Source organism: Nothobranchius furzeri, chromosome 7 (genome assembly GCF_043380555.1).
Source record: "Nothobranchius furzeri strain GRZ-AD chromosome 7, NfurGRZ-RIMD1, whole genome shotgun sequence".
Taxonomy (NCBI): Eukaryota; Metazoa; Chordata; class Actinopteri; order Cyprinodontiformes; family Nothobranchiidae; genus Nothobranchius; species Nothobranchius furzeri.
Genome location: NC_091747.1, coordinates 67,041,279 through 67,067,754, shown reverse-complemented (window position 1 = coordinate 67,067,754; position 26,476 = coordinate 67,041,279). Strand labels below are relative to the sequence as shown.

At 43.6% G+C, this 26,476-nt stretch overlaps 1 protein-coding gene across 4 annotated transcripts in view; it reads left to right on the top strand.

Annotated features, from left to right (window-relative positions):
• The first annotated feature begins 1,255 nt into the window (after window positions 1-1,255).
• hoga1 (4-hydroxy-2-oxoglutarate aldolase 1) overlaps window positions 1,256-26,476 on the top strand; it is a 50,195-nt gene continuing 24,974 nt past the window's right edge. Inside the window, exons 1-5 of one of the 4 annotated variants that reach the window (XM_054751877.2) lie at window positions 1,256-1,486; window positions 11,904-12,186; window positions 13,645-13,773; window positions 18,277-18,404; window positions 18,793-18,927. In XM_054751877.2, the coding sequence (XP_054607852.2) occupies window positions 11,976-12,186; window positions 13,645-13,773; window positions 18,277-18,404; window positions 18,793-18,927 (603 nt within the window). In that variant the 5' untranslated portion in view covers window positions 1,256-1,486; window positions 11,904-11,975. Of the gene's footprint in view, window positions 1,487-11,903; window positions 12,187-13,644; window positions 13,774-18,276; window positions 18,405-18,792; window positions 18,928-20,827; window positions 26,373-26,476 lie in introns of those variants that run through there. The other 3 variants (XR_011521225.1, XR_011521227.1, XR_011521226.1) reach the window with 3 other exon arrangements.

Here is a 26,476-nt window from a genome sequence, read left to right as displayed (position 1 = left end):
TTTTGGCAAACTTACACACCGAAGCAACATTAATTTTTCAGAATGAATTCACAGAATTAATATAAATAACCCAGTTCTGCTCTTGAGCATCAGCAGAGATGCTCATAAACGTTTAGTCGGGCTTAAGTTGTGATGCTGTTTGGCTAAAAAGCAGGAATGTGACCCGTTAGGAACCAGGGAGCAGAGACAACAATCCTGACACTCTGACTTTAAAACATTCGTCTTAAATGTGTTCAGATAAAAACTGTTAAATTATATGCCCAAAAGCAGGACGTTTACAGGAAGCACAAGGATAAAACTTGTGTTAATATTACTGATATGTTTAAAAGTAGCAACGTCGTCGCTCGTAGTAGCGCCAATGAGCGGCTGAGCTGAGGACAGACAGACAGCAGTGCTGCTGCTACCTTTAGCTTTTGTGAGACAAACATAAATGTGCATTTTGATCATGATTTTCGTCTAGTCTCACCTTGTTAACGAAAACTTCCGTTCGTTTCGTTATGTTTTAGTCCCCAAAGAGCTATTTTTAGCTTGTCAGCGTCTCCTTTATTTTATTGAAAAAAGGGGCATCAACAAAAGAAATTTGTCATCGTTTTCATTAACAAAAACAACACTGGTCCAAACCGAGCGGCCCGCATGTCTGAAGTCTCAAATAGAATATTCTGGCGGAGGTGGCCGGGGAGAGGACGGTCTGGAACTCCCTACTTGGGATGCTGCCCTCCCGACCCGGACCCCGATAGGCGGAAGAAGACGAGATGAGACTTTTTCTTGTTGTTGGTCCTTGAAAAAATGTTTAACCCACTGTAAAAAGGGAACTGGGAAGATTACAGATAGATGAACAGAACAGAAACAGAATCGAAAGTCCTTTTATTGTCCCTCAGTGGGGAAAGCTTGGTGTCACAACAGTGACAAGATTCATTACAGGGGCAAAAAAGGGGACTAAATAATAAGAATAAAGAGTAAACAACAAGAAAACAAAATACAGAAACACTAAGAAGATTCATAACATTCAAAAAATACTGTATATATACCAGGGGCGTGGCAAGCTTTTGTAAAGCCAGGGTGTTGAGATTATATATATATATATATATATATATATATATATATATATATATATATATATATATATATATATATATATATGACTTTAACGCGTTAATTATGATTGATTAATTATAAAAAATGTTACGCATTTAATCCGTTTGCGTTTCAAGCAAGGCGGAACCTTTGTCATTGCATGATTTCCTCGTAGACCGAATATCACTGGCGCACACAACAATGCACAGCGCTAACGGCAACAGAAACGAAAAGAAACGAAAAGAAACAGCCTTGCTTGGACTGATGCAGGATTTGGGAAACACGTCAGTCTCTTTTCTTAACTTATAAAAGAAATATTCCTGACAACTACGGAGGCCGTGTCGCGGACATTTTTCAGAGACAGTCTCTGCTGTTGCTGCCCGGTGGCCCCAGAAACTTTACAAAAGTGGAGGTAAGCTCTGTTTTAACATTTATGTAACATTTGTGCAGCGCTAAAGCTCCAGACGGAATATTTTGACCCCAACAGTAGTTTATGAAAGTAGTCGGACAGACGAGAGACACCTGCTGCAGCTGGGAAGATGCTCCGTGTTCTCACTCCTCTGTAAACAATCACCAACAACGTGTCTTAAAGTAACAAACAACCTAAAATCTTAATGATAATTTTCTAAACTATTCCGTCGGTTTATTATATGTTTCTGAGACGAGAGACTGTCTAAACATCACGTGTTACTATCACTAAGCAGCGAGGCGTGTTGAAGCGTCATCAGCTGATGGGGAGTTAGGGGAGGATGTTTAATGATAAATGACCCGCACTTGTAGCGCCTCTCAGAGTAAGGACTCCAAAGTGCTTTACACTACAGTGTATCATTCATCCATTCACACACTGGTGGGGATGAGCTACGATGTAGCCACAGCTGCCCTGGGGCGTGCGAGCAAGTAACGTCTAAATTAACCCTTTTTTGCTGATGAACTGTATAAATGTGTGTCTAATAGTGTTTAAATGTGTGTATTCATTATTTTAGCATTTTGGTGCATTTTCTTTAAAAATAAAAAATTCTGCCTAAATATCACAGTATAGCGCCACCTTCAGCTTAAAACATAGAATTTGACTCATTTTGAATAAATTTTAGCCAATGGCTAAAGAGTAAGATACTACGTAAACCAGTAGAGTACTACGTAGCAGCTCTGTGTCAAAGTTGTAAAGCATGGAGAGTCTCGGCCACGCCTTGTGGCGAGTTGGGAGTTGGATTTGCAAGCGAGTGTAGGAGGTTAGCCGTAGTTCAGCATTAGCATATAGCATTAGCATATCCTAGTCTTTAACATAGCTTTTAGTGTTATACATACTTATTTAGTGTTAGCTTGGCTGTTAGATATTGTAGTTTAGTTAGTGTTTGGCTGTTAGTGTTATTAGGAAAGTAGTTCGGGTTTATTCTCCATATCGTGTTAGTATGGTGAGAAGGTGTAGTGTAGTATGGTTGCGGTGGCTCTGTGGGGTTGTACTCCTTTCCACTGGACTTAGAAATTAGGTGCCAGTGGTTGCGCGCAATCAGTGTCTGGAAAACAGTCAGCTCCCGCCTGGTGCTGTGGTTTGCAACCAGCATTTTACCCGCGATTCCTCCGCGATGGAGTTTGAACTGGGTTATTCTGCACGTCTCCGTTTGAAGAGGGAGGCCGTGCCCACCGTGGCTCTTCCGCGATTTAGATGCAGCCCACCGACTTTGCTCCCCCACCATGACGGGCTCCAGTCTGAGGTGAGTACGCTAAATAAAAAATTTAACATCTTCTAAAGACAATTCCCTACCTAAATGCAAAGTTTGAGAGACGTGGTTCACTTCATTTAGCTAATATCAGTCTGCACTGCCTTCGGGCTGATTTGTCAAAAATGTGGAACGGGATGTAAGGTTAGAGTCAGCGGCGAATCGGAACATATCTCGAAGCCCTGGCCGACGAAACGGTCCACATGACTATTGTTGTTTTTGTGTCAGTCGGTAATTCTGCAACAGTGGCTCTAACTAACGTAGCACTAGCTGGCAGACAGCATTACAGCGTGAAATCCAGCTTGTGACCCGGTTCTGTGAGGAATTCTGTTCAGGAGGTCGCATTTCAGGCTCTCCACATCATATGTGACTGACTTTTACATTATAACAACGATCACACACTAGGAATGTTATAAAGCGCCTATATGGGACAGTTTCTTTTGTATATTATCTGACTTTATAAACTCCAACAACAATGTGCTTCTATTTTTTTCAGGCTAAATCTACCCAAGACACTGGCTGTCAGACTGATTTAGCTGCAAGAATGCACTTGTCCAGGCTGACGTGAAGCCTTCCCTGTAGCAAAGGTGAATTATTTTTAATAATCTTCTATGTAAACATTTTATTATTACCTTCTAGTTTTAATTTGTTTTACAGATTATTGTTACACGTGATTTTATGCTCTTTTAAACATTTATAAATGTGCTGTTTCTTTGTTTTTTATATAGCCAGCCAGAATGGAGTTCACAGCCGCAGTGTGTCTTGTGACACAGGGACCATGACGGAAATTCATCTTCCAGAAAGTCCCAGAGCAACGTCCACACCCCTGAAAAGACCAAGATGTGAGGTGTCTGCTGTTGATTCCAGCTTCCACCTCAGTGACAGTGCAAGCTCAGTAAACTGTTCAAGGTAAAAAAAATTAAAACATTTCAGAATTTTTAAGATATTAACAATTAAATAAGTATGTGATTACATCATGACATCATGATGGAGGCTACTGATTCTGGCCCTGTGACACTTGGTGGTGACATGTGAGCTGATTCACCTGGTAAATAACTTTTACATTAAATATTTTGTTCTTTGCTATCAAAAGTAAATTAACTAATAACCTGCATTATTGCAGGACACTCAGCAAAATATGGACTCTACACCATGAGGCAGGCACACGTTAATACTCTATAAGAGCACATAAGGTGAGCAACACCACAGATTACTGTACACTGTCCTGGATTTGTTTTCTTTCTGCATCTCATCATTAGCCTGGCTGATCACCTGATACCTCCTGTCATCTGGTTATGACAGCATGAGGATGTCCTCACACACCTGTAACCTATCAGCTCATCTGGCAGAATAGAGAGAGAAGAGACAACACCACATCTCCTGTTCCTGGAAAGCCTTCAGCCATCCTTCGATGACTGAGAACCTCCATCAGCTCTGTCTCCTGTCTGCCTACAATTATTATAATAAATATTGTGTTTGACAAGTTTTTTGTGTTGCCAAATATCTCATTTTGATTCCAGTTTTGATATTTTAATGGATATTTATAAATTACATTAATTGAATTATCACATTGTTGCATGTTTAACTAGCTCTATTGTGATGAATTAAACTAGCACCTCACTGTTAAAAGCTCGTTTTAATTTCAAGCATGTTTAAGTATTTATGGACATGAACAAAAACAGGAAATATATAAATTGAGATTTATTTAATTAATATAACAAATAAGGGGGAAAGAGTCATTGAAAGGCACATTCTTCTGGAAGCTCCTGATCCTGACGACACCAGAGGATCACCTGCAACCAAGAGCAGCTAGTTTCAGTAAATAATGAAATCAGGGCAGTTTTAGTGGGCTGAACACATTACAGAATAATTTTCTCATGGGGTAGTTTCATAACTTTCTATGCAGCAGACTGTAACTTAAGCCCAGGGCTACCGGAGAGCTGCTATCCAGCACGTTTCAGTGGTTTTCCTGCGTTAACAGGTTAGATTAGTTGTTAAGCAGCTCAGCTATTTGTTGCTGATTAAAACCAGGTGTGTTGAAGCAGATAAACCTCTAAAACATGCTGAATACTAGCTCTCTAGGGCCGTGGAGCCAAACCCTGCAGCTAATCTAATGCTATTGCTAACGGCTACTTACCATTCAGAGTTGGTTCTGTTGGGTCAGTTCCGGTAGTTACAGGCAACTCACAAGCTCAAAACAATGAGGCTCAGGTCCGCTTGTCTCCTCCAAATAGACTTGGTCCCTTTCTTCTCGAGTATCTGGGTAAGGAGGGGGAGAAACGTCCTCCACTTCTAATGACTGCTCAGAGTGAAGGGAGCTAGCATCTTCTCGTTACCCATCGTATTCGTCACTGCCACAGCTCCGCCCTCTCGGTCCACCAGGCAACGCCTACAAATGTTGCAGTTTTTAAAATTGATACGTGGGTGGAGAAGGACTCTGAGGCACACTTGCCCCGCTCTTTAAGAGCATCAGAGGCAGCGAGTTGTGTTCAGGCCGATTTCTCACCAGATTTGCTGCTGCAGGCGTGAATCTGCAGGTCTGCAGCCATCCGCTTCTTCACGTGACAGCAGGACTTCCCATGTAAGGAAGGTCCAATCACCTGTTCGTCAGATCATAAAATCCTCCTCATAATCTTTTATCTTCCCATCATCTTCAAATCATCCAACTGGAACCTGTTAGTGTTCCTGATCATTCTCAGAATATGTTAAACCTGCTCTGGTGTTAAAAGTTAGTACATTTAAGTCCTAGATCATATTTGTGCCTGTTCTATTGTCATTTGTAAGGATTTTTATTCATATGTATGTTTCTACTACATTATGAATGAATGAATGAATGAATGATCAATTTTATTCAGTCATCATAAAAATAATTAATGTAAACAGTAACATATCATACAAAAAGATTCATATAATTCCATTTCTCCACAAACATATATATATATATATGTATATATATATATATATGTATATATATATGTGTATATATATATATATATATATATATATATATATATATATATATATATATATATATATATATATGTGTATATATATATGTATATATGTGTATATATATATGTATATATGTGTATATATATATGTGTGTATATATATATACATATATATATATATATATGTGTATATATGTATATAGTATCTATTTTAGTATCTCATAACTGAACAGGTTGAGGCAGAAACAAAAGCTTATAGAATTGCCTAACCTACGTACACATCAATTTTTCAATTTCCCTCAATGTGCCAATAACCAAAAATAAAAACACAAACCCATCCACCAACATCAAATTAATACTCTTCAAAAATATTTTTACTGATAAGTATTTTAAAAACTGAAAGTGAAGGTGGTAATTTAAAGTCTATTTTAGCCTCATTGCAAAATTTTACTCCCATTCCAGAGATACATCTCCTTTTTATACCCTTTTTAGCTTTTTGTACAACAAACATACAGGGAGTGCAGAATTATTAGGCAAATGAGTATTTTGTCCACATCATCCTCTTCATGCATGTTGTCTTACTCCAAGCTGTATAGGCTCGAAAGCCTACTACCAATTAATAGGGCTGGGGGTAAACGATTATTTTTAAAACGATTATTCTGACGATTATTTTATCGAATAGTCGACTATTCTAATGACTTTATACAATTAATCTAATGATTATTTTTCTATTGCACAGTTAATAAAAACAAAAAAATCTCTAATAAATTCCTCCAAAAAATTGATTAAGTGTTACTGTAAGAGAATAAACACTACAGGCCTTCCATTTTGTACAACACTGCTTTTATTGTGTTGGTTGGTTACGTTCTGGTGACGTGTAGAACTTGGGAGTGCAGGCTGCTGCCTGAGAGTTGGTTGGAGACGGAGTGTGTCCATGCTGCTTTGTTTTGGTCACTTATGTGCGTGAGGCGAGTGGTGTTACGACCCTTCCTGGGGAGTTTGGCTCGTGTGCAAAAAGGAAGGGACAATAATGTGGGATTTAAAAGTTAAAATGATGATCAGGTTTATTTACAACTACAAAAAAAAAAAAACAATCTTTCCATCCACAGGTTGGGAATAATAAAACTAATTCTGCCTGTGGGGAATTAAAACAAAAGTACAAATAAGTAGGGATGTCCCACTGGGCAAAGATTACTGGGTTCTGGACCAGAATAAGAATCTCCAAAGTCCAAACTCTAAACTGGGTGGTTAAACCAAACTCAAGGTGATATTTTAAACTAAACCGAAAACCCACAACACTCTAAATGTAATAAAAGGGAGATCTGCACCACAAAAAAGATAAACTCTAAACCAAAACGTAACAGCTTATCCAAACGCAAGAAGCCGTTAGCGAAAATGCTACAACGTTAAGTTCAAGTTACCAAGTTTAAATAAACCAAAAACACCCAGCAGCAAACAGACCAGCACGGAGGAGAGACTGCTACCACAAAAACAGCTCTCCTAATGTCTGAAAGAAGCTCCTTTATGAAGGGAGAAACGCTCCCGGTGATTTTCTACATCTGCGATAGAGACGGAGCAGCGCATTTGACCCCGGAAGTTGTTGTCCGTTGCCGGGAGACGAAGGCGGGCAAAACACGAAAGGAACCTAGTAGCGGACGGACATTGTTCCGGGTCTTTGGTATTTGGCGGAGATGTTAGTGAAGGCGGAGAAGAGGGCGAACTAGAGGAAAAACAGGCAGATTCCTCCTCTATTTACAAACTCCTGGGGATGCAACAAGTGGGCGCGGTGCGTCGACTACCGGATCTGACGTCGACGAATTTTTAGAATCGAGCCGTCGACGTAATCGAGGCTTCGCCACAGCCCTACCAATTAAGCATATTAGGTGATGTGCATCTCTGTAATGAGAAGGGGTGTGGTCTAATGACATCAACACCCTATATCAGGTGTGCATAATTATTAGGCAACTTCCTTTCCTTTGGCAAAATGGTTCAAAAGAAGGACTTGACAGGCTCAGAAAAGTCAAAAATAGTGAGATATCTTGCAGAGGGATGCAGCAGTCTTAAAATTGCAAAGCTTCTGAAGCGTGATCATAGGGTTAGGGTTAGGGTAAGGGTTTAACCCTAACCCTAACCCTCGAACAATCAAGCGTTTCATTCAAAATAGTCAACAGGGTCGCAAGAAGCGTGTGGACAAACCAAGACACAAAATAACTGCCCATGAACTGAGAAAAGTCAAGCGTGCAGCTGCCAAGATGCCACTTGCCACCAGTTTGGCCATATTTCAGAGCTGCAACATGACTGGAGTTCCCAAAAGCACAAGGTGTGCAATACTCAGAGACATGGCCAAGGTAAGAAAGGCTGAAAGACGACCACCACTGAACAACACACACAAGCTGAAACGTCAAGACTGGGCCAAGAAATATCTCAAGACTGATGTTTCTAAGGTTTTATGGACTGATGAAATGAGAGTGAGTCTTGATGGGCCAGATGGATGGGCCCGTGGCTGGATTGGTAAAGGGCAGAGAGCTCCAGTCCGACTCAGACGCCAGCAAGGTGGAGGTGGAGTACTGGTTTGGGCTGGTATCATCAAAGATGAGCTTGTGGGGCCTTTTCGGGTTGAGGATGGAGTCGAGCTCAACTCCCAGTCCTACTGCCAGTTTCTGGAAGACACCTTCTTCAAGCAGTGGTACAGGAAGAAGTCTGCATCCTTCAAGAAAAACATGATGTTCATGCAGGACAATGCTCCATCACACGCGTCCAAGTACTCCACAGCGTGGCTGGCAAGAAAGGGTATAAAAGAAGAAAAACTAATGACATGGCCTCCTTGTTCACCTGATCTGAACCCCACTGAGAACCTGTGGTCCATCATCAAATGTGAGATTTACAAGGAGGGACAACGGTACACCTCTCTGAACCGTGTCTGGGAGGCTGTGGTTGCTGCTGCACGCAATGTTGATGGTGAACAGATCAAAACACTGACAGCATCCATGGATGGCAGCCTTTTGAGTGTCCTTGCAAAGAAAGGCTCACGGCTAACTCTCTGGCTGAGCCCACCTCTTCTTCTGGTCACATGACTCATAGCCTGCACCCCTTTCTGTATGAGATGAATACATAACCATGGTAACATCATAATGTAACACAGCATCAGTTTTACATTTAGACTCACATCATAAACAACGTAAACATATCAGCGACTCAACAGGTATTATAGACACTTTTTAGTTCTTTTAATCTCATACAAGTCCAGTGTGTCACATTTCTTTATCTCCCATCTGGACGTCTTCGTTCAGGTTTGTCTGGAGGAAGGTTTTCATTGCCGTCCATAAGAAGTGTGTCTGCAGGTGTCTCTGAATGGGCATTGCTGAGCTCCTTGGATGAATGTGGAATCTTCAGGAGACTGCCACGTTTGCGCCTGAGAATCTGCCCATTCTCTTTGTAGCGTACCAAATGGCCAAGTATCAAGTAGAAGGTATCTTTTAACTTACAGGCCAAACTTCTTCATACAGGTCAATCTGACAAGATAAACTTGCCCCGATATTCTTAACTTATGGTGGCATGTCAGAACATCAGCAGGGCCGCAAAAGATGCGGGACTTCCAATCTAGCCTCTCTGAATAAAGTTTATCTTCCCTGGCTCATAAATGACTTCATAATTTTATAAGTTGAAATAATCATATTTTGTTGAATGGACAATATGTTTAAATCCAAAGTGTTTAACTAGTGTGTCCAATACTCCACATTAATGAATGATGGGTTAGCTTGAATGCTATTCCTGTAATGATTTATTTCAGGTCTTAAATTACACCAGATTATTAATTGTTGGATTTAATGTTAATCTATTTGTATATTCACACATCATAATATTATTAATAATGTTTAACATTTACTTCACGTTAAGAAATAACCTCTCTAAGTGCCTGAATGAAGGAGGGATGTCTGAGGTATTTTGGTAAGGCCTTTTAACTGGTCAAATTCTGATTTGTCTAAATTTGTAAACACTAGTTAAGAAAGGCTAGTTCACTTCCTGGGCTAGTCAGTTCTCAGCTACTTACCAATTCTGCCGACCGGGTGAGCAAAGCTCCTGGAACCATCCTCTCTTGACTCAAGGTCAAAGCCTCAGTTTGCAATGCTTGTGAGTGGTATCAGATGCTACAACTCATCAGACGTGGAATGTCTTACTAGCAGAACCTGGTAGCATCTCATGGCCGGTGGTAACTGAATTCAAAGGGAGCTACGACTTTTTGAGATTCCAGGAGCCACTTCCTTCCGGTGACTGACATCACCACTCTAGCTGCATTTCCTCCCGACCGCCGAGAGTTGCCTTCCAACATGGGTATCGTAGACCTGCACACTGGCGTGAAACCATACATTCAGACTGATTTTACAACCCAGACATCACAAGCTGTCTTCGATACTTGATAAGGTTTTGCTACAAAACATAAGCTTATGTAATGATTTAAATGACATGTTATTTAATAAGCCATAAGGCTTAAGGTGTCAGAGGAGAGGGGGAAAATGACTTTTGGTGGAAAACAGTCATTTCATTCTGTTACACTTACATTCCACCATTCATTTATTGTCTCAGTAATCTTGTCCTACCATCATTCATCATAATCTGTTCTGCGTCATCATTAGTTTACAAACATAGATCATGTTTATATACTATACTCTTGATTCTGTTTCAATTAATAGGAAGTGTGTGTTCTCTGAATAGTCCAAAGAACCTAAGGTAATGTTAAATCAAACATTCAAAGACCAATCAGGTTGATAATTCATATTTATATGGAACATCACATAATTTACAACAGAACATTTTACATGGCGCACTTTCCCCTTAACATTCACTGTCAATTTGCAGGTATCAAACACTCCATCGGCTGCCCCATTGTATTTTTTCAACCCTGACCTCTTTCTGTAAATGTGTGGTTTTACCTGCATTTTTTTTATGTCGATATGCTAATTAGATTCGCTTTAGCACCTGTGTCCAGTCTCATGGTAACTATAGTTCCATGAATTAGTAGAGGAGTGATCCAGTTGTCACCACTTGTAGTGCCATTGGTTCCCCCCCCCCCCTCATCTTCACCATTCACAAGGCCAACAATCAGACCCCTGGGTCTCATTTATCAAACATTGAGTAGAATCCTTACCGAAACCGTACTTAAGCTCAGCAAAAAAAAAAAAAAAAAAAAAAGCACTTACGCCATTTTTATAGATTTGTGACCTATAAAACATGGGGTATGCACAGCTTCACGCAATCTCCGCTTTATAAATCACACTGTACCTAGGAATGTTCCCAGGTGTTTCTGGATCAGATCCCGCCCTCACCACGCCCACTTTCTGCCATAAATGGTCAATGCAAAGTGCCTTGTGGATCTCATGCATTTACATAAGCTGGCTATTGCAGCGCTCCACCATTATCGATGGTGACCGCAGATCAAGGAAGCGCTATTTCACCGAAGCAGAACTTGAGGTACCTGTGGGTGAGGTGGAGCAATGAAAGGAAGTGCTTTTGCAAAACAACGAAGAGAAAATCCACGGAGTGGCACAGCGTTGCTGAAGCCGTCAATGTTGTCAGTTCTTCAGAGAGATCTGTGGCGGATATAAAAAAAAAGGTCTGATCTGAAGGTGGAGGCAAACAAAAGATGTTTTGCCTCTGCCAGAGTGCGCCTGCCACTGGCGGAGGCCCTGGCCCCTCTGGTCCCCCTGTGTGACACGAAGCGGTACAAATGATAACACTGCTGGGATTCATAATGGTATCTTCTCATCAGCAGCACTGCAGGTGCTCTCCATGTCCAACATGTGCGTAAGCCAGGTCCTTAGTCAACTTAAAGTTGTGCACATTTTTCTGCTAAGTTTTCTTTTATAAATCCCAAAGTTTTTTGACCAGGTTTTGTGCGTAAGCAATGTTGTCAGTAGCTCACTTTTGATCAAACCTGATCCTCCCAGCGTTGTTTATTTGTTTGTTGCGTTGGAGCTGTTGGTAAATAATTAAATGGCCTTGTGCAAGTGAGGAGCAAGAATGGAGGTCAGTCAATGGTCCTCACTTGTATAGAAAGACAAACGTGTGTGTGTGTGTGTGTGTGTGTGTGTGTGTGTGTGTGTGTGTGTGTGTGTGTGTGTGTGTGTGTGTGTGTGTGTGTGTGTGTGTGTGTGTGTGTTAGTGATTAACAGTTCCACAGAGTTCCAGCAGCTGCACTCAGTCCCACAGCCAGGACCCGTCTGCCCACCTCACCATGCTGTGTTTCGGTGTCTGTAAACCCCTGAGTCCACTCTGTAGGGGGGCCTTACGGATCAGAACATGGATCCGGAACCACACTGCAACAGCCAGACTGGACCTCAGTGGGATTTATCCACCTATCTCCACTCCGTTCACCATCAAGGAGGACGTGGACTACAAGAGGCTGGAGGAGAACCTGCAGAAATACTCCAAGATACCATTTAAAGGTCAGGACACACACACACACACACACACACACACACACACACACACACACACACACACAATCTGATCTTTACCCAGAACAGTTTCTGACGGGCTGCGTTCCATTTCTAGAATCAACTGCTTACTAATCAGTCCAAACACTGGTTATACATGTTTATCTGGGAGTGCAGAGACCACAGTAACCTGACTGGACAAAGTCCAACAGGAGACAGGAATACGTGCCCCTCCCCCAGACCCGATGGGGACGTGTCTCCCTCTGCTGTTGGTTCAAGGACACTGCCAGTGTTGTAGTCTGCAGGAGAGGGACCAAGCTCCCACAATGCAGGTGAAAAATTGAGTCAAACCCGGAAGTACCAAAAACTGCAGTTCCACCCTCATCCACTAGGGGCTGGTGTCAGAAGCGAGCAAATCCTCATTGACTCCCATGTTAAAAATACCAATTTCACAGCAGAAATAAACATGTTTACAGCCTGGTACCAGAACATGTTTTAGGTTTAAATGATCTAGTTTACACTCATGACAACTCTGAGGGGGGTGAATGTTTTTCTCACTCTTCTGTTTAAGTGTATTAAAAGCCTAAAATTCTGTATAATTAATGAGCATCAGACCCACGTGACCACAGAGCTAGCTCCGGGGAAAGGCCTCAGTAGAGCCTCGGTCTGGCCTGGAAACTGTTCCGGGATTTTGAGTCTCTGTGTGTGTGTATTCTTGTTTGGATATTATTGTGCAATTGTTGGACAAAATGACTTGCTGTGGCATTAATTGCACTAATAGAGCGTCCAAGGAGTCTCCACTTCGTTTTTTCGTTAAGTTAAATTATATTTATGTACTTTAGGTCACTGCCGAGCTGAGCTTAGATTTTAACATGTACTGTTTAACCATGAAATGTAAATGTAATAGGGTAAAACCCAGTGCATTTAAAATAATGCTGCTCTTTAGAAAATGGGTTGAAATATAACATGCTGGTGGAGCTGGGTTCCCACTATCGGCTTGTGGAGCTCTCGGGAGACCGATGTTTTCCACCCGGTTCTCCCTTCCCCGCAGCTCGGCGCATCTCTGACTGATCGCGGCTTCTGTCTGCTGCGCGGGCTGACAATGCTAACGGTGAATGAGTAGCAAATAGTCAGCTCTAAAAATATCTCAGGCTACTTTTTCATTTACCAGCAACTCTGTTACAGTGAAATGTCTGCATCTACTTATGAAATTCCTGTGCCTGACTCGTCTTCACTCATCATCTAGAATATTCTGGTGCTCATCCATAGCTGACAACAGCCATGAAATTCCCAACATGAGAGTGAGTCACTCTTTTATTTTGAAAGAGGACTGCAGCACCCAATTTTGACCACCGGATGTCACTCTTACTTTGTTCTTGGACCACGCTCTTTGTGAGAAGTTTCTGAACCCCAACAAGAAAGTGAATGAAAACCCAGCTCAGAGAAGAATGTATTTGGCTTCCACAGGTCTGGTGGTGCAGGGCTCCAACGGGGAGTATCCATACCTGACAGAGGAGGAGCGGGTGGAGGTGGTGACGATGGTCCGACGATCCCTTCCAAAGGAAAAACTTCTGATTGCTGGATCTGGCTGTGAATGTAGGTTTCAGTGTTTTTAGGCCCTAATGGAAAGGTCTGGTCACATTTAGCTCCAGAGGGAAAGACGACTGGAATCAGTAAACCGCTCAGATCAGTTATAATAATCCAAATATTTGGAATGTCGCGGAAAATCATGTAGTGATTCTTTAGTTGCAGAGAATGAGACTGTTGTTGTCGTGCTTTATTTGTGTGTTTATGTGTGTTTGTGTCTGTGTGTATATATGTGTGTGTGTGTGTGTGTGTTTATGTGTGTGTGTGTGTGTGTGTGTGTGTATGCATATATATATATGTGTGTGTGTGTGTGTGTTAGCGCCTCGCAAGATAAAAATCACGAGGTGCTTCACAAAAACAAAAAATGTAAAAATATAAAAATTTAGAAAATGTGTAAAAATATATTAAAATGAGCAAAAATAGATAAATGTGATTAAAAATGTTAAGAAAGAGAGAGAGTGAACAGGAAAGAGGGAAACCAGTGGATCCTGAGGAAGGTGGAATAGGTGGGAGAGCAGAATAAAGAGAGAGAGGTGAAGAAGGACATACAAAAGCCAGCTTGAACAAGTGAGTCTTCAGCTGCTTTTTAAAGGAGACCACTGAGTCCACTGATCTCAGGCTCAGGGGGAGAGAGGTCCAGAGTCTGGGGGCCACAGCAGCAGATGATCTGTCACCTTTGACCTTTAGCCTGGTGCTGCACAACCAGTAGGCTTTGATCACTGGACCTCAGGGACCTGCTGGGGGTGTAGGGACTAAGAAGATCACCAGTGTAAGATGGTGCTTGTCCATGTAAGGCCCTATAGACCAGAACCAGGATCTTGAAATGAACCCTGAAGGTGACTGGCAGCCAGTGAAGCTGGAGGAGAAGCGGTGTGATGTGGGTGTGTTTGGAGGACTTGGTCAGAAGCCGAGCACAGGCGTTCTGAACCACCTGTAGACGGTTCAGGGAGGTTCTGCTCAGACACGTGAAAAGAGAGTTACAGTAGTCTAAGCGTGAGGAGCTGAAGGTGTGGAGAACTGTCTCAAGTTCAGAGCGGGACAGAATGGGACTCAGCTTAGCAACGTTCCTGAGATGGAAGAAGGAAGAGCCAACAAGAGAACTGACATGAGAATCCAGGGTGAGAGCTGGGTCAAAGGTCACGCCAAGATTCCTGACAGAAGGTTTGGCGTGAGAAGCAAGCTGACCAAGAGAGTCTCTGACTTTGGGAACCAGCTTGTCTGGGGCACAGATGAGGATCTCAGTCTTATCTTCATTCAGCTGAAGAAAGCTCCCACCATCCAGGTTTTGATAGAGTCTAAGCAGGTGTGTAACAGCTGCAGCTTAGACATCTCATGGGGCTTAAAGGAGATGTACAGTTGGATGTCATCTGCATAAAGATGGTAGGAGATTCCTTTGAAGGAGCTCAGGATGTGCTGAAGAGGAAGCAGATAGAGGAGGAAGAGCAGAGGTCCCAGCACAGAACCTTGTGGGACACCATGGGTAAGGGAGGTGGTGGAGGACCTAAACTTGGAGACGGCCACAGAAAAGGAGCGCTCAGAGAGATAAGAGGAGAACCACTCCAGAGCAGATCCTGATAGGCCTACCCAGTCTCTCAGCCTCTCCAGTAGCAGGTGAAGGTCAACAGTGTCAAAGGCTGCAGTCAGGTCCAGCAGGACCAGAACAGAACCGTCCCCTGCATCACTGTGAGTCAGAAGGTCATTAGAGACCCTAAGAAGAGCTGTTTCAGTAGAATGAGCTCTACGAAAACCTGACTGGAAGCTATCATAGATGTTATGTTCATCAAGAGCAGCTGTGAGTTGTTTAGCCACAACCTTTTCCAAGATCTTGGAGATGAACGGCAGTTTAGAGATGGGTCTGAAGCTGCTATGGAGAGAGGGGTCCAGACTCGGTTTTTTATGAAGCGGGTGGATTACAGCGTTCTTAAAGTAAGCAGGGACCTGACCAGAGACCAGAGAAGCATTAATTATAGAGAGCACGCTGGGGCCGATGGACTGAAAAGCACTTTTAAACAAAGATGAGGGTAAGATGTGGAGGGGGCATGCAGAGGTCTTCATAGAGTTAACTAGTTTGGTTAACTCAGGCAAAGAAACAGGAGCAAAGCTATCTAGGATGGTGGGCCTGGTTGGAGTCGGGAGAGGCGGCGATAAGGCTGAAGGAGAGGCAGGAGAGACGATGCTGCTGATGGTGTTAAACAGCACCTTGGGGTTCCCTTTGCTCTGGGACACCAGGTTGGAGAAATAGGAAACCCTGGCGTCTCTGACTGCTGAGTTAAAGGATGTCAGAAGATCCTTTAGGTGCAGCAGATGGACGTGGAGATGGGTTTTCTTCCACAAACGCTCAGTCTGGCGGTGTGTGTTTTTGTGTGTGTGTGTGTGTGTGTGTGTCCATGTGTATATGTATGTTTGTGTGCTTTAAAAAAAAATTAAGGAACTTCTCATATTCTAGGAATTTTACTGACGTGAAAAAGAAAAAGTTCTAGAGCTTGGTTGCAGTGGCGGCTCCAGAAATGTTTTCCTGCAGGTGCTATGAAGGAGCTAGTCTTTTTATTGAGGGTGCTATGAAGGAAGTGGTCATGCGTACCTATTGTTCTCTAAAACACCTTCAACACTAGCAGACACACATGCGTGCACAACACCTCAACAACACCTGAAACAATCATTAACACACATCATAAACATATGAACAATCGCTGACTTTTCCATGAAATCATAAACACATACAGCCACACAGAAAACCATCTATAGTGTTGCAAGTTTAGCTAACGTTAGAGTTAGCATTTCCAGCGGCAGAACCCTGGACTGCTGCGGCGGTTGAGGGTTGACGCTCTTCATCCAGATCCGTAGGTTTTTGTGGGTCAGGGTTAGGGTAAGGGTTTCTGACTGAACCCGTGGAAATGTGGGCAACAAAAATCGATCCATCTTACCGCTAGCTCTACCTTTCACTCGTTCGCTGGTGGAAAATGAGGTCAAAGGTTAACATCAATTTCCTGTTTTGTTTTTTTTGTTTTGTATGTTAAATATGATCACATCCACATGTTACATTAAAATTAAAGTGTAAAAAAAAAAAATCTTAATATTTACTCGGGGTGCTATGGGGGTGCGGGGCAGCTATAGCACCCCCTGGCGCCGCCACTGCTTGGGTCGTAAGGAGCAGCAATCAGCCCCAAATGATTTAGTAAAAATTAAAGCAAACAAATAAACGAGTATTAAATACCGATATTACCGGTGCGACTCTGACTGGTGTTTTCAGTTTTTAATCTTCTGAGTAGAAATATTGAACTGGACCCCCCCCCCCCCCCCCCACAAAAAAAAAGTCAGATAATGTTTTTAATTCAGCTTTGAGGTTCAGTATAGCAGCTCTCGGTAACAACAATAGTAGCAGTGGTGCAGACATTTATTTTATAAGATTAACTTGTAAGGGTGCATCTAAAATGGACGTGATGTACAGCTGTATAGTAAAAGGAACGTCTGTCCTCCACACAGCATAGACATAGAAGAGTAGATGCCACACCGACCGCTGCTGCCTACGGTGGCCGCATAAGCAGGGTCTACTTTTTATACCCTCTATAGTTAGCAGGATGTTGTAGCTAGGCTTCAGCTCTGTGGAGATCTGGAGCTCCAGCGTTCATAAACCCGTTCGCGCACGCCAGAATGAACGCGCTCACTTTAACGTTCATCCGGCGAAATACGAACGATCCTATCCATTGCCACACCCCCTCACCTGCTGACCGATGGAGACACCCGCTCCGTGAGGTCCTACTCAGGCCAGATCAGACAAGACACCAGATCTTAGGAAGTTTCTACTCCCACAAAACCTTCCTGCTCTACCGTGGTCAACATCTTTGTCACGTTCAACTCTGTCCCTTTAAAGCCAACGTGAACCTCGTCTAAATGTGAGTCTGATGTAGAACATTCTCATTCACAAATAGTTTTAAATTCAAAATAACGTCTTCCCGATGAAAGCAGTCGTTCCAACAGGTAACTCTGATCTGTGATGAAAGCATGTTTTATTTTTCTGACAGGGCTTTAAGCAAACGGACTTCATTTAGAGCTGCACGCATTTCCGCTTCACGTTGGCCTGAGTTCTGGAAGCTCACGGCGGATGCTGATGTGTGGATTTAGCGACCTTGTAACAAAGCTGTCGCTCTTTGATTTTTATGAGCTGATAACTGAAGGAAGAGTTGCAACTGATGTTGAAAGCCCGGTTCAGAGGAAGCTGCTGAGGCCCATCTAACAGCAGCAGGACAGGACAAAAAGGACTTTTCTGATGGATTGGATGGAGAAGGTTCTAACTGCAGTCCTGCATTTCAGGCCCAGATGGTTTCCGCTGGTATAACGTTGGTTTAGAAACCAGAGAACTACAGCAGGTGGAACATCTGGGAGGAGAAGCAGCAACAGCCGTTATGTCTGACATCAGGGTTGATTGGGGACGAACCGACGGGTTCAGGAGGAAAAATGGTTCATAACAGAGTCACACCTCCAAAATCTCCAGTTGGTGTCTTTGTTTCCCAGCCACGAGAGCCACTGTCCAGCTGACGGAGAGGATGGCAGCAGGCGGAGCGGATGCAGTCCTCGTGGTGACCCCGAGTTTCTACAGAGGCAAGATGAGCAGCCGCGCTCTGATTCACCACTTCACAAAGGTCAGCTACAGCGCCAGTGCACAGTTACTCACACATCCCCCGTTTACCTGCAGCTGCGGCACAGCTGGAAGGATCCCCACGGTGTTTGTCCAGCAGTGACCTCAGTTTAAAGGTGCATCTGGATGTTTTATCAGACGCATCAGCGCCATTAGCAGGCACCATCCTCCACCGTGTGTTTGAGGAGAGCAAATGACTGCATTAAAAGGATTTTGTCGACATTTAAATGCCTTAAGCCTTCTGTTGGGGGTTCATAAAGAGAGGAATCAGTATAAAAAGCACTTCCGTAAAATCTGCCACCAACGGGCGGTGGCAAGGGTCAGACGCCTGGGAGGAGGAGTCCAACAGTCAACAGCTGCTCTATCTAAAGGTGCCCCTCCCACACACACAGGTGGCAGACAGCAGCCCGGTTCCAGTGGTTCTCTACAGCGTACCGGCCAACACGGGACTGGAGCTGCCGCTGGACGCCGTTGTGGAGCTCTGCCAGCACCCAAACATCCTGGGCCTGAAGGACAGTGGAGGCGACGTAAGCAAGGCTACTGAAGTTTTTCTAGCTGCTAATTGGTTCATTAATTATTAAACAGTATTAAACAGATGAGAGAGAGAGAGAGTGAGTGAGTGAGTGAGTGAGTGAGTGAGTGAGTGAGTGAGTGAGTGAGTGAGTGAGTGAGTGAGTGAGTGAGTGAGTGAGTGAGTGAGTGAGTGAGTGAGTGAGTGAGTGAGTGAGTGAGTGAGTGAGTGAGTGAGTGAGTGAGTGAGTGAGTGTGTGTGTGTGTGTGTGTGTGTGTGTGTGTGTGTGTGTGTGTGTGTGTGTGTGTGTGTGTGTGTGTGTGTGAGAGAGAGTGTGTTGAGTAACATTTTGTAAGTGGTCACAGTTAGTAAACGGTCAATAATCATGAAAGGTAATCATCTTTAGTCTTATTTAACACGGAGCAGTAAGTAGATGTCTTTCTACCTTCGGCCGTAACTTCTGCCTTTGCCAGAGCCGCCAGCAGTTCGAGGCTTCACTTCCGTTTATGGGCGGGCAGCAGAGCACGATGTCGCCCTCTGCTGCCCGCATCCTTCACACTGATAACACAGTCCCATGTGTGATCCAACGTGTGAACACCGTTGTCTCTGTCTTCCCCCCCCCCCCCCCCCCGTGTCCTGTCTGGCTGTGAAGCAAACAAAATTGATGTCTGAATGCTGGTGACAAGCCTTTCAGATTTATTCTCAGGTGGAGCATCAAAGCGTCTGCTTTTAATGTCACGCCTGATACTTAAAACTTTATTGTTGTTGTTTTTGAATGCTTTGTAATTCTGACCAGACACGGAGACAGAGGTGAAAGAGAAAGGAAGAGACAAAAGATGGGGGGGGGGGGGGGGGGGGGGTTCCACAAAAATAAACAATAATGAACAAGAATCTGCTTCTAGACCTGCAGAAAGAGAGAAGAAAAAATAAATAAATAATGGGACACACAACAATACAACAGGAGCAAGCTATCACTGCGTCAACCTGATGATGAAATATAAAATCAACATTGTTTTACTGAACAATCACATGATAATAAATCACAGTGCATTTAGTGGCAACCACAGCCTTAAGACATGTGTTTAACGTGCCCAAGTCCATACTTATGAGAGCACCATGTGAGCACCTGTGTGTGTACACGCGCTTGTTTATGTAAGGTTTCTCTATAGGAGCGTCCAATAGAGTGTGAGGGACCACAGATCCGCCCCCCAAAGATGTGTAGGAGATGGGGGGAGCTCCAAGTCCCAGAGATCCAGGAGCTGCCCCAGAGCACAGGGACCCCAAGGAGACTGCAACCAGAAAGGCCCCCACCCCCCTTGAGAGGTGCAGAGGATCGCCCCGGGGGGCCACAGCCAGTCCCGGGAGATATCAGTGGCAAGCCCACAGGCCCGCCTGCAGCCTCCCACCCCCTAACCGGCCAAGCCCGGGACCCAGGGGCGACCACCCCCGCCAGGGAGCCAGCAGAGCCCAGGGACCCAAACCTCACCAGGCAACCCCCGGGATTGATCAGGCAGACGCCAAAAATCTTAAACCCCCTGACCCGGGAGCCACGAACACTCAGGCAGACCAAGGCACCGCACAGACTCCCTCTCAATAGAGGCCAACAACTCATCAGTGGTAGAAAGGAGGGGTATTCAGCGTAGTTTCTGCTAGTTAAACAACAATAGGCAGCTACAGTTTATAAGCTTGACTCCCATATTCCAGTCAGAACTGACAAAGCTCCTCAGTTGTGAAGCAAAATGTCTTCAAGAAACCAAAGATGTCCAGCTGCCTTCATTTGAACCCTTTTGGATTAACCTGTGTGATTATAATATAACTGCCATGCTAATAATCTCATAATAATCCTGAATAATATGTTATTTTGCTTTATAAGAAATTTGAAGAGTTCATGCTAAAATATCCACGCAGGTATTTGTTTAGAGCTGCTGTACATCATCTGGACTAGTCTGAGTCTCGGTGTGTCACGCCTGCAGAGGGATGCAGCACATCTTCTATGGGAGCCTGGAAGAAAACTACTTCTGTACAACAATCAGCCAAACACGTAGCTGGATAAACGTTCTATTCATGCTGTTTATACATTTTATGGTAAAGTAATAAAGCAACCATGTCAGTTCATCCTGATGTAAGTTATGTATAAACAGAACTGTATTCCTGCGTTTACTGAACACATCATCTGCAGCTTCTGCACAGACCAGAGGTTCCTGCTAAAATGACCAGAACTTGAAACGTGTCTGGTTTCTTCAGAGCCGAGTGCAGGGCTGCATCCTGGATAAAAAGCACATCTTGCTCTTGTTGAGCTTTTAATACCTTTTTGTCTGTGTGGGAAGTGTTTGCAAGAAGTTGCAAATGGATTTCTGATTTGGGAAATAACATGCTTGTCCACTGGCTTGGAGACGGGAGTGTGGGTGTAGTTCATGCACAGTGCAGCCTGGCTCAGCTGTGGGCGGTAAGAGGACAAACACAGGGAGGAAGGGATGAGGGGTCAGTTTCAGGAAGCAGAGAAGTTACAGAAAGATGATTTATATGATGAAATTTAAACATTTCTGTCCCTTGTGTCTGAAGCAAACATCTACAGGAATCATGTCCAGAAAAGATGGCTGAATGATTGAAACCCATGTGGAGAGGTTGTTCAAGTATGCCCAGTGAATAACAAACCATGGAAGCAGATGTGTTGAAGGCCACCACACTGGCTGAGCCAATGCGGTGTTGGTAATAAATCTAGATGTCAGAATAAACTATAAAACACCAAACGTCATGCATGTTTAGGACAAGAGTGAGAGAAACATCTTCGTAACGATCAGATAGGAGCTGATCCATCCTGGACAGAAGAGGCTGCCTCAGGATCCTGGAGATGATTTACAAGGCAGAATGTGACAACATGTTTTTAAGACCACTCACACCTGTGTCACACTGAAGCTCTACTATCAACACCTAACAATCCTAACATAACTGATGACAGGAGGACACACTCAGATCAGGGACACACACTCCACTCTGTAGAAAACACTGGATTCTTAGGGTTTCACAGAAGGCACATAAAAGCAAATGCACCTACTCAGTATTGTGCATTACAGTAACATGAATCCCAAGCCCCCACAATGCGGGTCTGAAAGTGAGGCAAATGTGGAAGTGAAATAAATTGCAGTTCCACCCTCATCCACTAGGGGCTGGTGTCAGAAGCGAGCAAATCCTCATTGACTCCCATGTTAAAAATACCAATTTCACAGCAGAAATAAACATGTTTACAGCCTGGTACCAGAACATCTTTTTGGTTTAAATGATCTAGTTTACACTCATGACAACTCTGAGGGGGGTGAATTTTTTCTCACTCTTCTGTTTAAGTGTATTAAAAGCCTAAAATTCTGTATAATTAATGAGCATCAGACCCACGTGACCGCAGAGCTAGCTCTGGGGAAAGGCCTCAGTAGAGCCTCGGTCTGGCCTGGAAACTGCTCCGGGATTTTGTGTCTCTGTGTGTGTGTATTCTTTTTTGGATATTATTTGTGCAATTGTTGGACAAAATGACTTGCTGTGGCATTAATTGCACCAGTAGAGCATCCAAGGAGTCTCCACTTCATTTTTTTCGGTAAGTTAAATTATATTCATGTATTTTAGGTCACTGCCGCCGTTTTACTAGCTGAGTTTATCAAAGCAGCTAGCTAACTACCATTTTAACATGTACTGTTTAACCATGAAATTTAGATGTAATATACAGTAAAATAATTAATAGGGTATACGTCGATGGGTAAAACCCAGTGCATTTAACATAGAAATGGGTTGAAATATGACATGTTGGGGGAGCTCTCGGAGGGAGACTTCTGTGTTCCATCCTTCCACCCGGTTCTCCCCAGCGGTCAGCCCGGCGCATCTCTGACCGCTTCGGCGCCTGGCTGCTGCGCGGGCTGACTGCTTGTGGAGCTCTCGGACTCGGAGAGAGACCTGACCACAGAAATACTGCAGCTCGATGAGTTGGTTGATAGTGCTTGATGTTGGTCTCCAGAAGTCTATGCCATCAGATAAACTCGCTCGTTTTTTTATTTTTTGCATATTTGTAAAATCGTGGTGGTGGGAAGCGACTAAATAACTAATTTGTCCACAAAGAGCCGCGACCGGGTGCCCTGTTCTCATGGGAACTAGTGCAGTTTAATAAAATGGAAGTTAATTAATAAAATTGATTATTAAAAGGTTCATATCCTATCCAATAAGGCGATAGACTCAAGTGTTTGGTTTTATTTTGTTTTTTTATAAAGTATGCATTTTGTATTACTCTTTATCCTAATTTTAGACCTTTTACTACAGGACATGATAAGCTATTAAGTATTTTAAACCCACATGCTTAAGTAGTTATTTGTATGAAATTTTCCTCTAGGTGATCCAGAGAGGCTTGACCTTTGGGTAAGCAACCAAAGAAGAGAGTGCTGGACTCCCAGTTTACACTCCTGCTTGTGCAGTGAACACTTTGAGAGTCATCACTTCACCACGGACTCCAGGGTACAAACACATTTCTTCATATTTTGGTTAAGATTGAAACAATTGAAGCATTAGCTGTATAATATACAGATGTTACATTGCTGTGTAACTAGAAAACAATTCCCCCTCCCTTGAACTGTCTGTGACCGGGGATGCTTGGATGGGGAAACAATCACGTTATTAATTTCCATCTAATTCTATGGATATTTATTCTGATAAACAATTTTTTTAGTCAGTCTTTAATGTGTGACTTTTATGTATTGGTATGAATGAAAAATATTCATTTTAAACTAAAACGTTTGGCATTTAAGGAGAAATGAACAAAATAAACATTCTACTGGTGTCAAAGGTCAATGGTGTCTTGAGACGTGGCTGCAGGACCATATCCCCGATTCCAGCGTCTCTCTGCCAGGATTCCTGACTGTACTAGCAGACAGAGATCTGAAGAGGAGCGGGAAAAGAAAAGGAGGTAGAGTGGCAGTGCTTGTCAACAACAGTTGGTGCCATCCAGGTCATGTTTCAGTGAAATGTCGTCTCTGCAGCCCAGATGTTGAACTCTTGGCAGTAAGTTGTCGCCCATATTATTTGCCAAGAGAGTTCACCAATGTTGTCTTGGCAACCGTTTATATTCCACCTTCAGCCATTGCTGAAAATGCATGTGATGCCATCAGTTCCGTTGTCGCTAAGCTACAAACCCAGCCCCCCAATGCATTTGTGGCTATATCTGGTGATTTTAATCATGCCTCACTCTCTGCTACACTTCCAACATTTCAACAGTTTGTCAGCTGCTCCACCAGAGAAAACAAGACATTGGATCTGTGTTATGCAAATGTAAAGAATGCATACATGTCCAAAACAAGACCTCCTCTGGGACAATCAGATCACAATCTTGTTTTTCTCTGCTCGGAATACAAACCACTTGTTCAGAGGCAACCTGTGACAAGAAGAACTGCGAGAAAATGGTCACAGGACGCTGAAGAAGCCCTGCAGAGTTGTTTTGAGACCACAGATTGGATGACTCTCTGCCACGGACATGAAGAGGACATCAATGCCATGACTGGATGTGTCACTGATTATATAAACTTCTGTGTGGACAACATCATACCCACCAGAACAGTGAGATGCTTCGCTAATAACAAACCCTGGATCACCAGTGAACTGAAGAATCTGCTAAATGAGAAAAAAAGAGCCTTCAAGGAGGGAGACAGGGAATTATTGAGGAGTATACAGAAGCAACTGAAGATCAAGATCAGAGACAGCAAGGAGGCATACAGGAAGAAGCTGGAGAACAACCTACAGAGGAACAATATCAGAGATGTCTGGTCAGGGATGAAGAAGATCACAGGCTTCAAGCAGAGGAAGGATTGCACAGATGGCAGCCTGGACACAGCCAATGAACTGAACAAGTTCTTCAATAATGTTCAGTTCAGGAACAAACCCAGCGTGTCCTCCTCGCCTGTCCCCAGCCAATCAGACGACCCATCCTCCTCTGATCCAACATTTTCCTGTCACACGCCAGCTCTTTTGTCCTCTAACACAGTCATGGACTCTTCTGGTTCTATAAATCCGTCTTCAACCAAGTCAGGAGATGCTGCTGCCCCATTTACCTCCCCCTCACACCTATTTGTCACTAGAAGTCAGGTGAAGAGGCAGCTGGAGAGACTGAACAGGAACAAGGCTGCAGGTCCAGATGGTGTCTGCCCCAGAGTACTGAAGGCCTGTGCAGAGCAGCTCTGTGGGATTCTGCAGCACCTCTTCAACCTCAGCCTGGCCCAGGAGAAGGTTCCAGTCCTGTGGAAGACATCCTGCCTTGATCCAGTTCCAAAGAAAACTCGCCCATCAGTCAATGACGACTACAGACCGGTTGCCCTGACATCCCACATCATGAAGGTCCTGGAGAGACTCCTGTTGGTCCACCTGAATAAGCAAACTAGAACATATCAGGACCCGCTGCAGTTTGCTTATCGCCATGGAGTTGGAGTTGAAGATGCCATCATCCAGCTGCTTCAACCAACCCACTGTCATCTGGACAAAGCAGGCAGCACTGTGAGGGTCATGTTCTTTGATTTCTCCAGTGCATTTAACACAATCCAGCCTGATGCACTTTGCCAGAAACTCCAGAAGACACAGGTGGGGGCCTCAACTATCGCCTGGATTAAAGACTACCTGACAAACAGACCACAGTTTGTGAGGCTGAAGAACTGCACATCAAACCAGGCGATCAGTAACATTGGAGCACCACAGGGGACTGTACTCTCACCATTCCTTTTCACCCTGTACACCTCAGACTTCCAGTACAAGTCAGAGACCTGTCATCTACAGAAATACTCAGATGACCCTGCAGTTGTCGGGTGTATCAGAGATGGACAGGAAGCTGAGTACAGAGAGCTGGTGGAGCGCTTTGTGGCACGGTGTGGAAACAATCATCTGACCTTGAACATGAACAAAACAAAGGAGATGATTTTAGACTTCAGAAGAAACAGGGTGGAGTCAAACACTGTTTCCATCATGGGAGAAGAAGTGGAGGTGGTTGAGGAATATAAATACCTTGGAGTTCACCTGGACAACAGACTGGACTGGAGAAAGAACAGCGAAGCCGTTTACAAGAAGGGACACAGCAGACTGCACTTCTTGAGGACGCTTAGGTCCTTCAATGTCTGTAGCAAGATGCTGCAGATCTTCTACAAGTCTGTTGTTGAGAGTGTAATCTCTTCAGCCATCGTCTGTTGGGGTAGCAGCATCAGAAGCAGGGACCTGAAAAGGCTCAACAGCCTAATAAAAAAGGCTGGTTCTGTTCTGGGGACGACTGTGGAACCGCTGGAGGAGATAATGCAAAGAAGGATTCTCCAGAGAATCAAGAACATGATGGACAACCCTGAGCATTCTCTTCACAAGACTGTCCGACAACGGAAGAGTGTCTTCAGTCAGAGGCTTCTTCAGTTTGGCTGCAACACTGACCGCTACTGGAGATCCTTCCTGCCAACAGCCGTTGTAATATACAACACCTCTTTGATGACTTGATTATTATTATTATCCTGAGCTACTACAGCAATCAATTTCCCTCTGGGATTAATAAAGTATTTTTGAATTGAATT